The sequence below is a fragment of the Malaclemys terrapin genome, chromosome 6 (assembly GCF_027887155.1).
Source record: "Malaclemys terrapin pileata isolate rMalTer1 chromosome 6, rMalTer1.hap1, whole genome shotgun sequence".
NCBI lineage: Eukaryota > Metazoa > Chordata > Testudines > Emydidae > Malaclemys > Malaclemys terrapin.
The window spans coordinates 19998745-20012013 of record NC_071510.1 but is presented as its reverse complement, the minus strand read 5'-3'; the positions used below and the strand labels follow the sequence as shown (position 1 = coordinate 20012013).

The window sequence follows — 13269 nt, the reverse complement described above, 5'->3', positions numbered from 1 at the left end:
GCCTGGGCTGTATCGCCCAACACACCAGCAAGCATAGCTTTTCCGGCATTTCGAGGGAAGTATGGTGGGTGCGGTATAAAAACAAGCCTAGGAGACTTCTTCAGAGCAGCAGGGAGACTGAGACAGAATCCTCAAAGATATTTATTAAGGTGCCCAACTCCCATTGAAATCAATGGGAATTAAGTACCTAACTACCTTTGAGGATCTGGGCCCCTTCCGCTGGGCAGATCACAAAGTGACAATACAAGCCATAATCCTGTGGGACTACTTGCTTAAGTAAGGGCTACTGTTCAGCTCCCACTGCAGTCAATGAGAGGCTGGCTATTGCTTTCAGCGGGAGAAGAATCCAACCCATTGTCGCCAGTGTTGTGTCAGTTCTCAGGGGCCTATATGCAGCGGGACTGACACAGTAATCTAACAGGTCTTTTCCATCTCTCATTCCTGTGATCCTGACGGATTGTATCTTGCAGTATGAAAATGACGCGTGCATTTATTGCCCCAAAGAGTTACATACAAAACAACTATAGGCAACGTAAGCAGGGTTATGCATCTTTTATTTGTGATGTTTGAATTCCTCAGGTTCACAAACTAGGATTGATTTGACAAGTAGTCTTCCATTTTATCCTGTTTTTTGTTATATGACTTCAACAGTTAGTGTCGGTCTCGCTTTTCATACAGCTGAACCCTTCATTTAATCACAAACAGAACTAAAATAGTCTAAAAATTTCTTGGACATTGCTAAAAAAATTAACATGTTGAACAGCACTGGTGCATGGAAGGAAAAAAGGAACAGTATATTCAAATCATTTGTTAGAAAAAAGCATTTCCCCTAAAAATTATGAAACAAAAAAGCCTCTGTATCTATTTAATGGTGGGGAAAAACCACAAATGCGCACACAGGCACGCACACAAGCTCAGATATCTAATTCATTTCTTCCCAGGGAGAATATTCTGTTATAAAACTTTATTATAATATATCCATTTAAAAACAGGAAAATCTGTTACACAGAAAAGAAACAATCTCCCCATTTCAAAGCTCCAACTTTGTTTGGCTACCTTCCAAATAGCATTGCCTACCTCTCTCTCTCTCTCTCTCATGAAGAAACACAAAGATAAATTGGATCACACTAAATTTACATTAACAAAACTACAAGGTTATCATTAGTGATTCAGAGGCCACTCTTGGTTTATTTTGCCTTTGGAACCAGTAGGAAAATCCCATTCTTCCTTCTGATATACGCACTGCCCCATTACTGACAGCTTGCTAGTGTTGTGTGATACCTGCAGCATAAACCCATTCCTAAAGCACTGCACTTGGCAGCAGACATATTCCTATTTTATAGGCATTTGATCCAATTCTGTAGTTCTTACTCACAGCCCTCACCTTCTTTTCCTTTATAGAGCGAACGAAAGGAACAAAAACCAAGCTCTTGGAGCTAAATGTTGTCAAAGGGCAGGAATGGAGGCTGTTTGGTTTGGGGAGGCATAGCTCGGTGGAGCTGGGGAAGAAATCTATGGCAGCAGCATCCTCCAAACCCAGAGCAATTTCCCCATATAGGATAATCATGACAATATGTGGGCACCGGGCCGTTGCATGAATATACTAGCTCTTTGTAAATCCCCGTGGGCTTACCCCACAGATCATGAGGTATCCTCGGGTCAGGGGAGCCGCACATCCCACATTGTGCAAGGCTTGCTGCCTACCGGGGGATAACTTGGAAGGAAATTCAGTTTCCCACGTGCAGTTTCTTAGCCTTCCCATCGGAGCACATGATTTGGCTCTTAGCTGTCACTAAGGCAAAACTCCCACTGAAGGTCAATGGGACTTTTCCCGGAGTAAGAACCAAGGGAGGACGTTAGCATTTGGCCCCATTGTCATTAGATGTGTCAAAGAGTAGTGCATGTATTACACCCAAAAGAAAAGTCCTTCCCAAAATTCCTCATCACTGTGTGTTTTGGGGTGTTTTGGTCACACAGCAGCATCCCAAATCCTGGCATAAAGCTAGCAATACTCTTGATCAACAAAAGCAGGTTTTTCTTGTTGGATTCCCCTGAAACTGTTATCTTTAGCATTAAGAGCAGGTAAGCACCGGAATAAAGGTTAATCCTTTTTTAGAAGGCAAGAAACAGAAGACACAACGGCTAAAACCTGGTTGAAGTATTTAGGGAGTTCATGGCAAAAGAACAGAAACATACATATTTGAAGTTGAGCCTAGAAGACAGTTAAGAATTCTGCCTATCAGTGAAGTCTAGTGGGTGGACTTCCCTTCTTAGGTTAAGTGGATTAGTTAGATGTACATCCACTGAAGTTTTAGCTACTCTCTTGTTAAGTATGCCGATGAGTCTGTGTAAAACAGGGCCTGTGATTAACAACTGAAATAAGATTATATTTATCTCTGACGCTAGGTGGATTATCAAGGGTGAAATTATAATCTCCTGGACTAATGTTTACAGCACCCTGACTCTGCTCGCTAATGCAGGGATTAATTTAAAACTCGCAAGTCTGACGATACTCCACATTCTACCCTTTGCTATTGTTGGGCTGTTAAAAGTCACAGAGATGGGGAGGGAGGAAAATGAGCCATGCCACATTGTTTGAGGCACCCAGGCCAGTGCTGAATTAAACACTTATACTATCTGCAGAAAGATATAGCAGACTCTTGTTGGGAAATAATCTGCCAAGTCAAACCCCAGAAATGACAGGTACATCCAAAATGGTCGTGCAATAACATACATTTCATTATTTCCTAGCATTGTTAACTTTAGGGATGAAGGTTTGCATGGATTTTTTTGTAATAACAAACTTACTTGGGCTGCTGTGAGATGCCCATTTCATAATTGCGCTTTGGGCCAAAATGTGCTTAGCCTTGCGCATGAGAACAAAGAGGAGGGAACTCAAAGAGCCGTTCCTTTCCTCCTGTACAGGGGTCAGGCACAATCCAGTCCTGGTGTTCCCTCAGCACAAGGATAAGACTAATATTAGCAGCAGCAGGACTGTGCCCAAACAGAATGGGCCAAGTGTGGGTCTATGTCTGCATCCCTTTTCTACATGGGCCTGTGTAGGCAGCAAGCACACACTACACCTTTCAATGGCTGGTGCCGCTCCTGTTTTGCAATGGACTCTCCTAGTGCCACCCAATAGGAATTCTGGCTGAGACAGCCAGGATATCTCTGGGGTCTCTCTCTGCTGCAGAATCTATAACAGCCATTAGGGAGAGCACAATAGTTATTAAACTGAACTGGACCTAATTTAAAAACAAACAAAAAAAAAAAAACATTAAAAAAACAGTTTTTCAAATTTGGTGAAATTATCACCATCACAAAAAAGTTATTCAAAACAACAGGGAACAAATTCCTGCACATTTTAGAATAGAACTATGTTAATTAGACCCAGACAGTATATAGTAAGTGGCTTTAGTGAAAGGTAAAATAAAAATGACTTTGTAGATAAAATATTAGGCTTCTCAATTTTATCTAGTCACGGTTTGATTTTCTGCTTAAAGATTCCACGGATTCACATCTTCTTTATATAAACTTTCATTGCATAGGGCAAAGCTGTGGAAATATTGGTAGTGAACCGCCATTTGTCTTAACCCTTTGAAATGCTAGAAATTAACAATACAGGATATGCCACACCAGACCAGCAGTTCTGTCTGTGATGGTGGCTAGAATTAGATGCTTCCAAGGAAGGTACAAGAAATCATGTGATGGATTATTATTAATATTCTCTCTAACCATATAACTATTTTTTTTAAACACTCCTACTAAGCTCTTGGCCTCAGTGATATCTTGTGGCAATGAGTTCCACAATTACGCAGTGGGTAAGCACCAGCCAAATGAATGTTACGAAGATCATGTGTAGCATAGTCCCTGTAGTGCATTCAAGAAGTAGCTTGATTGCAAAAGAGCAATGAAAGAGGAAGGAGTACTTTAGTTCAATGTAACAAACTGAAAGTTGAACATTCCTTGAAGGCAAGGGTTAACACTATTTGCGTAATTCTAAAGATATGGAAAAACTTCCAACTTAGCAACAATGAATTTTCATAGCTCAAACCCTTTGTCCCTGCATATATGTGATCATTGACTTCTGCACCTCTGCTGCAGAGCCTATTAAATCAAGCAGGGGAATAAGACATTATCATTATGTGCAACAATATGAGCTCAGATATTTGTTGTTATTCTTTAGTGTCTGCTATATTTCAGTCTATCATATATCATCACTAGTACTCCATCACTGGATACTCTATGAAGTTTGCTTCCAATACTACCTCAGAAGAAGCAGAGACTGTTAAAATCACTTGGTGGGAATAAATGCTTAGGGGCAGCAGGAATCGGCACATGATCTGAAAGAACATCTTTATTATTGAACAAAAGGTCCATGCCAAATTCCTTAGAAGGCACAGAATATATGGGACTATTCTGTCTATTTTCCACTTGTTAAAATGTGTCTCTAGAGACCTTCTCTCAGTAAATACGATTACAAATATTTCTAATGGGCCCATCACCATGGCACCAGGCACACTGTACATAAGTTAATGAGTTTACGATGAATACCTTAGGCCAGATGTTGAGGTCACTGATTTAAATTAGACTGTATACTGGGAACTGTTATACTATATGTTTGTAGTGTGGAAGACAGCCTGTCTTATTAGACAGTATTTACATGCAATGCAGTCATGCATTATGGTTTTGACCTCACCTTCTCCCAAATAGTCTTCGTTAATTTATAACCCCTTTTCCCCCACAAACGGAATATCCTCACCTTGAAAAGAATGAGGTGGGGGAGAAAAAGAAACAGGACAGAGCTAAAATTACATGCATGCACCAAACCCCTGTGGTCACCGGTACATAGGGCATTTCGTTCAACTCTACTTACCACCACCCTTCTTTGTACAGATACTGGGCCAGACTGTGCTGTCAGTCACACTGGTGTAACTCCAGGGCGACTCCACTGAACTCACTGATGTTACTCTGGGTTTACACAGATGGAGCCGAGATCAGAATCTGGCCCATCGTCACCTAACTGAGAGCTGAACCAAGAAAACAAGCAAAGTACACACTGCCAGATCTGCTGGGGAAAGCAGCTGTGTTCCTATGGACGTTGAGGCTCAGTGGCATTTTGGAATATTTACCCACAAACCTTTGCTGGCGTCTAAAGTCCTATGCAGACACGGAAGGCTCCACCTGAAAATTTTGCTGAAGTTCCAGAATTCTTAATATTGTGCTGAACTTGGAAAACAAAGTACACAAAATCAAAGTATACAAAATCTTTTCAACTAACAACACAGGTTCATTTCAAAATTACAAATATACAGGCCAGCCTAAAAACCTGAGTTCCAGTAAAGCTTGCACAGCAGGAACATGGAACGTCACTGTGACTGAAGAATTCCTCCTCAATAATTCAGGAACCAGAAAAAGATTCCAAGACAATTCTTTCTCACTTGGTAATCCACATCATTCAGAGGAGGCTCCTAGCAGCATTTTCAGGGTTAAGAGCACACGTAATGTTGAGAAGCATCTGTGAAAGTAACCTTCTGTCCTTGACTTTCCCACCCCTGGGAATTAACAGGCAGGTTCAGCCCAGGAGGTCTCTCATGATCTCTAGCTTTGCAATAAGGATGAAATTGGATTTCTCTTCTGTGCGACAGGTGGCTCTTTAGTGACACATCCTGGTTGTCATCTCTTTCTGTAAAACAAAAGAGGGAATTAAAAATCAAAAGGTCACTGGCTTTACAATATGCTGACAGCTTCCGCACATTTATTATCTGCACATTTCACCACACCACAAACAGCAGTGTAGCTTCATATGTCACGTGTCTGTGCTATTCTTTGTTATCTTCAAGGACAGTGCACGTAATTGGCAATTAGCATAAAATCTTTTATCATTTCTGACATTTTTAATACTATCTTAATTCCCTAACTATGGCAGCTAAATGGCACTGTGTCCTACATAAAGGAGATAAATCACCTGCAAAAGTTCTCTTCAGCTATCACGCTGGAAGCATTTTAGGTTAAAGTAAGAAATGGAATTCCAATTTGTCACTGAACTCAAAGGCAAGAGGAATAATCCTCAATTCTGAAAGATAAAGGTAAATATTCTAGCTAGTTACACACACAGAGACACAAATGTTAGATCTTCTCTAGATTTAGGCCAGAGCAGCCGAGTTTGGATTCAGAATTGGATCTGGGAAATTTCCCAAACTTCAGCAGCCTTCTGATGTGGGATTTGGTTCAGTCCATTATAGAGGTGGATCCAAGCCATGAAGTTTGGATCTGGACTTCAATGATATTCTGGTACATGGTTGTGGTGTGGAAATACCTCTAATTGTATTCCATATATCAGAAGAAGAATATTTTACATTTAGATGGCACCTTTCCACCTGAAGGACCACAGAGCATCAGTCCTATCCTGCAAACTCTTGCTACCAGGTATAGCTATTACTACTACGAATAGTCTCATTGACTTCAGCATACTAACATCTATGCAGTGTGCTGCAAGGACACGGACTATAGTGGGGTTACTACTCATGACAGTAAGTACTAAGTAATGTTTGCAAGGTGAGGCTCTACCGAGGGCCAGCACTAGTGAAATGCAGCCAGGTGGAGGGTGGCAGTCAACTGATATAACAAAGTACAGGGAGAGGAAAATTATGGTGAAAGACAAACTATTACCCATTAAAATTGCTGCAGGATCTTCAGTGTCAATACACAGGATCTCAGATTATAAGGTTGCATCCAAAAAAAGATTCCACATGTGATCACAGATATTTTTTATTATACAGTTAAATCATAGTACATACATTAAGAAATGAACTGTATGGTCTTCAACTAATCTACCTCTGAAATATCAAGGACTGAGCTACTTAGATCTGAACTCGAGTGGCCAGAGAAGCTAGCTGTTCCAAAGCTGAGGCTCATATCACTTGCTATCCACACTGGCCAGCAGTTTTTAATGACTCACGATAGGATTGGTTTATACATCTGTAACTAGGGATCTAAGTGTTCATGCGTGCTAAAGTATACTGTGCAATGCATAGATACATACTCAAGAATATAAATTAATTCTACATAGGATTAAATAACACTGCTGAAATGTAAATGTAACATCTCACTCGCAACCATGTCAATTTAACACCTGATTGGGGAAGTGGATAGCATAGGGTTTGGAAATGAATTATGGTATCTCTTCTCCAGAGCACTGCTTCATATCCAGCCCACTTTGGTAGCACCCACTATCACGTGACCACTCTTTGGGGCTTATCTGAAAGGAGTTTGGTAGTCTCAGTTCAATTCCTAGAAGGCCGGATTCATATCACAACTAGCAGTGTTAGCAAAAAGGCCAAGGATTAACCAGATTTGGAAATTAAGTTGCCCTAACAGGACTTTCTCTGGCTCAGGGCTGAGGCACATTGGTATAGTCACTGCCTACATGTACCTAGTCTCTGGATAAGTAGCAGACTGTAATCTATCACTATAGCACCTTTCACAGCATGCATTAAATTCACTTAATAAAACTGGACCTTGTTACACCGGCAACTGCTTGTCAGGATCAGGGACACTAGCCCTTAATTTGCATGGGTGGCTTTTGGTATTGAAATAATATCTAAGGGATATGTCTTCTATGTCTTCCTGCAGAGTGGAACCAGCACCCTTCTGAGGTAGGGAGTTCCAGAGCTGTGAAATGTTCCACCTTCCTCCTCAAACACATCCAGCTCCTTGGAAATGTGGCTGCGCTGTGTTTCCAAGGGTTAGCAGGAGCTAGGGGAGCAGCACAGCGGAGCCAAGAGATATTCAAGCAGATGCCATGTAGATGACTCTAATCATAATGTAAAGAAACTGAAATGTAAATAAAGGTCATCCAATCCACTTTAAGGCGCTGTTGGGAACCTGTGCTGAATGTAGAGATATTTCTATATGTATAAGCTAAATTCATGGCACCCCAACTCTGCTAAGGGACCCCACCATCTAAAGATTTTAGCTTGAGAACCTTCCTCTATGGTGGAATTTTCTTTATTCTTTACTTCCCTCTATAAAAACGACTCAGCTGAGGAGTCACCACCACAATGAAAAACCTGGGGATCCATGTTCAGAAGGCTCCTCCACACATGGATTGAGGAGACGTGATCATATCTATTGTTTTTATTCATGTCCAACTCTCAATTAGCAAGTACACATCAAATTAAAATTCTGGCGTGTAGACCAGAGATTCTTTACATCAGCCTCTTAAATCCATCCATTGTCTGGAAAATGTAAATTGCATTAAAACAAAACAAAGCTTCTTATGAGTTCCTAAAATTCACCTTATTTTATCATTGGTTTAATAACATTAACATGCTGATTACTTCCCAAAATAAAGGGTTTCCTGGCAATCCTGTAACTGAAAATTTATCTTGTACTTTATAACTCATTCCTTCAGGATGCTTCTTTGTTCTATAGCACTGCACAGATTTTATGCCTTCCACATCTGTAATCAGCTTCTACATCAGCTTGTTTCGGAATTTCTATAGCATCCGATATGTTGCTCTGAATCAAAATGTTGGATGATAAAAGTAACAGTACAGAAGCTGGTCCAATAAAAGATATTGCCTCACCCATCTTTTGTCTCTAATATCCTGGGACCAACCCAGCCACAACTACACTGGAATATGGAATGCTGTCATTGAAGGCTGTTTTAAAGCAAATCATAAGAATGGAGTAAGCTGCTTTGCTATTGATATTAAGAGGTGGTTAAAAAACCAGGATGAATGTTTCATGAATATTTTCATGAAAAAAAACCTGCAATTTTTTCAACTACCTCCAATCCACAGGTTTTTCCTCCAGCTGTTTGCTTTCTCGTACACAAGTGTGATCCCTGTAATCTTACTACCTTGGAAGGTCAACAGAAATTTCTACCAGCAGACACACAAACAATCATAAATAATTTATAATATATTAATATCATGCTCTCTTGCTGCACATTGTTTCCTGAAAGAACAGATTTTAGGACCTGAGGGGAATTCTGCAGCATCAGTTTTTATGTTTTTTATTTTAAAGGATCACAAAGCACCAATTCTTGGTGGGGACAGTCAAAAGTTGTTGAAAATACCAATCAACTTTGCTAACTCTCAGAAGTCTACTAGGAAGAGCCATCAGAGTTCATAATACTCGATTTTTCCAGACAACGCTGTTAAAAGAATGAATGGACATTCAAGTGCCTCAGTGCTGCTACAGGCCCTTCCAGGCCACTTTGCATTCTGAGTCTTCTCCACTGAGTGGAGCCAAACACACTGATATTAAACTAGCAGAGTAAATTCTAGAACTTAGTTTTTCCAATTGTATAACATCATCCTCTGAAAATTTTCCACATTCAGAAATTCACCCACACGCACTCAGGAAAAACAGACTATTGAACAACTTCTTAGCAGCTGCAATGTCAATGTCTTCATTCTGGCTTCAGCCAGCCCTGGTGGTGTTTCCCCCGTCAGCAAACTGTTGATGCTTCCTGAAGCAGTGTTAATAGCTGCAGATGCTTAATTTATGTATTTGGAGCCTAGATACCAGAGTGATGGGCTCTCTGTAAGTCTGATACACGGACCAGGCAGACAGACACCCCTCCTTCTGCCGCTGCTTCCACACAGCAACTAGAGGAGTCAGCCAACAGATTATGTTTTTTAGGAAAACAAGGAAATAGTTTTGCAGAAGCAGAGAACTGGTGTCAGTAAATCTGCCCATTTTGCAGGATCAGAGGGAGGCAAACTCTTCCTGCCCAGATCAGTAATGAGCAGAAAAAGCAACAATTTGAAACTCAAACTTCCTGTTCCCTACTCAAGAAAAACCAGAGCTCAGATAGTGAGGGGATCATTAGAAACAGCTCAACAGGCGGCAAGGGGATCCTATGAGATATGGAGTTTATGCACACTGCGTCTACTGAAGGTTTTTAAAACACGCCCCACGTTAATGCCTGAAAGGTAGCATTTGCAAAGCACAACTGTGAATGCTTCATCTCTAAAGTATTCATGGAGTGTAAGTCTGCATTACAAGGTCTCAGGTTTTTGCTGAGGCAGAATTTTTCCTGTATGTTAATGAAAAAAATATGTCATCTTGTATCATAAAATATGTAGAGTTCTGTCTGGCTGCATAATTAGTTTCATGGTCCCATCCATCCTGTGCCTTTCCTCCATCCTCCACTTGGCTGTGTTGCTGCAAGCTGCTCTGCAGTTCCATCCTTGCCTTCACACTCCTATTTAAATGGCCTTCTGTTCCAACACCTGTTTGGCTTTGGTGTTGGAAATGTTTGTAGGAGTTGGAGATTCAGAAAACGACACTCAGCTGACAATATCACCACTGCTGAAGCAGAGAAGAAGCCGTTTCTAAATGGATACACACTGTTCCCAGGAAGTTAACAACAGAGAAATGGTCAAAGAGACAAGCAGGGCTAAATTCCATCCTATGCATAGGTACAGGTTCTATTGACTTCAACTGACCTCGGAGTGATATCAACAAATTGAAGATACAGATTATTTTCTTTAGAGGGGAGAGTGTGAAGTGTGTGTGTGTGTGTGTGTGTGTTGTTTCCCTTAACGGAAATTTACAATAGGGAAGAAAAATAACCAGGAAATGGTTTCTAGAATAGCAATAGAAATTATTATAGAGGTGGCAAAATATGTTATCGTCAGTCATGTTTTTGATGGGGTGTTTTTTTGGGAGGAAGGGCTGCACGAAAGGAATGTGACTAGAGATGACTTTTCTTGTAGGAGCAAATGTGGAGTATTCCATTATAAAATGTGGAAACAATTAAAGCCTTTTGTTTTTGGTTCTTTCCACAGCAGTCAGCTTTTTCTTGTCAAATTCACAGCACCGTCTTCAAAAAAGCAAAATGATTATACTTCCTTCAAATATTTTAACACAGTGGTTTTAAATCTTTATTCATTTATGGACACATAGAAAATTTCGAATGGCAGTGCAGACGCCTTTGGAAATCTTAGACATAGTCTGCGAACCCCCAGGGGTCTGTGGACCACAGGCTGAAAGCCACAGTCCTATGGAAACGGCAATTTTTTGCAGACTCCTTAGACATAGATTGCGGACTCCCAGGGGTCCACGACCACAGATTAAAAACCACAACAAACAGTCTCACCAACTCTGGTAGGCACTAAGAAATATAAAGCCAAAGCCCGGTTCCATTTAGGCCAATGCAAAAATCCCACCTAAGTGGAGGACATTATGCCTCTATAATCTCAATGATGCATGGAAAACTTACACAGGAAGTTGCCATTAACACAAATTGGAGTCTAAATCCTCCCACGCTCTGATGGGAGAATAAACTCCATAGTCTTCATAGTACAGTGATTATCTAGAAACGTAGTGTTCATTTTAGCTGGGGGACAAGAGTTGGGGGACATTCTAGACAAGTAAAACCTATCATAGACAATGAGGGTATAAGGGGAAGGAAGCGAAGTGAAGAGAGTCAATTTGCTGGCTAAGGACTTCTAAGGAACAGTAACACAGGAATTTGCTGACTCTCTGGTCTGTGGTGCTATGATCTTGAGCCCCAGGTGGGAATTAATTGGTACACAGATAGACTAGACAGACAAATTAGAGTCAGGTAGACAGAGGAATAGAAAGTGAAAGATTAAAACCAATTTTAAAATATATTAAAGCTTATTCCTGTGCCAAATAAATGTTCCCACAGCCTACTTAGTGGGGACAGTTAGTAATGAAGTCTGGACTTAAATAAATTTTTGTTTTGGTTTTGCAGTTCCCCTTGAACAGCCATTAGAAGCAGTGATAGAGTATTGACTTGCAATCACTGTGTGGCCAACGCATCAAGAATTGTTGCTGCCCGTGGTGTTGGATTATATAATTAACTCAACAGCTGATGGCAGAAATGATTGGTGTTGTTTAAAGATGCCGTGCAGAGCAAAACCAGAAATTGATTCAAGAACAGATTTACTTGCCGAATATGCCCAGGGACCAGGCTGTTGGGGCATTTAAACCCAACTAATTTGTAACTAACTTTAAAAAAAAAATCCTTTATTCTGCCCTGTCAAATCATTTTGTCACTTCTTGGTTTGCTGGGATCATCCCAGAATGCAATTTCACAAACACCAGAAGTCTCACTGCAGTCCCTGGTTTTGTGTTGTCACAGAACGATGCATTATGGGGTATTTTTCAGGAAATACCAAAATGATTTCCCAGATGGAACACACACGTTTCTAAAAAGTTAATTCATCTTTCTCTGTCTAATGAATGCTTTCTCCTCCCTCCAACATTAAGCACATGCATCTAGACTTAACTCAATTTTTATGTTTGCTTCTCAGTTCACCTGTAAAGAAAGCAAAAAACCCAAAGAAAAATTGAGCAGTTTACTGAGTCTGTGAGGACGTCAAGAGCTTCCATCATTTCTAAAGGGTAAATTCACTTTGGGGAAATTCCAGAGCAGCCTGATCAGAGTTCCTCCAGGAAACAACATGGTCCCACCAATGTGGCTCGGCTGCCCCAATAAATAATCTTGTTCTCCAAAGGAAACTCTGTTTCTATCCTCACATGAATCAAATGTAGAGTGTGCAAAACATCAGGAATGATAATTGAGATCTTAGCTCAATCTGGGTACTTGATGGAGGCATAGATCTATGTTTCTGCCTTAGAAGGGAGCTAACAGGAAACTAGGCTAAGTGTCAGGGATGATTAAAAAAGATGGCAAATGCTATAAAACCTCACAGGAAAAACAATTAAAAAATAATCCCCTTCAGAAATACTGGGACTCCTGCAGAAATTCAAATCCTCATTCACTCCCCCCTCATTCACTCCTGCAGAGATTCAAATCCTCATTCACTCCCCGTCAGACCCAGCGTGTCTACTGACAAGCACCAGCACAGAGGTGGCTTGGCCACGTTTTCCCCTTACATGATGCTACAGCTGCTAGTTAAATCATGGGGGCAAACTGCTCCTCTTCACCATCCTTTAAAAACTGCCCTGGCTCTGGAAAGAACAGTAAGAGACAATTATGGCTGTCCCAGCATAGGGGTGCTACTGAGGGAAGGGAGGAAAGGGCACAGGAAAAAACGGTTACTTACCTTCTCGTAACTGTTCAAGATGTGGTGTTCATGTCCATTCCAATCAGGTGTGTACGCGCTTATGTGCATGGTAGCCAGATTTTCCCATAGCAGCATCCATCGGGTCGGTCTGGGTACCCCCGGAGTCGTGCTCAATATAGAGCCCTGTTGACCCGCCCCACTCAATATAGAGCCCTGTCGACCCGGCTACTCCAACAGAGGGGTAGGATGGTGG

At 41.0% G+C, this 13269-nt stretch overlaps 1 protein-coding gene across 1 annotated transcript in view; it reads right to left on the bottom strand.

Annotated features, from left to right (window-relative positions):
- Window positions 1–537: 537 nt before the first annotated feature.
- The window catches only part of MOB3B (MOB kinase activator 3B), a 148598-nt gene continuing 135866 nt past the window's right edge, over window positions 538–13269 (bottom strand). The window contains exon 4 of the mRNA XM_054032959.1: window positions 538–5686. Within this exon, the coding sequence (XP_053888934.1) occupies window positions 5657–5686 (30 nt within the window). The 3' untranslated portion in view covers window positions 538–5656. The remainder of the gene's footprint in view (window positions 5687–13269) is intronic.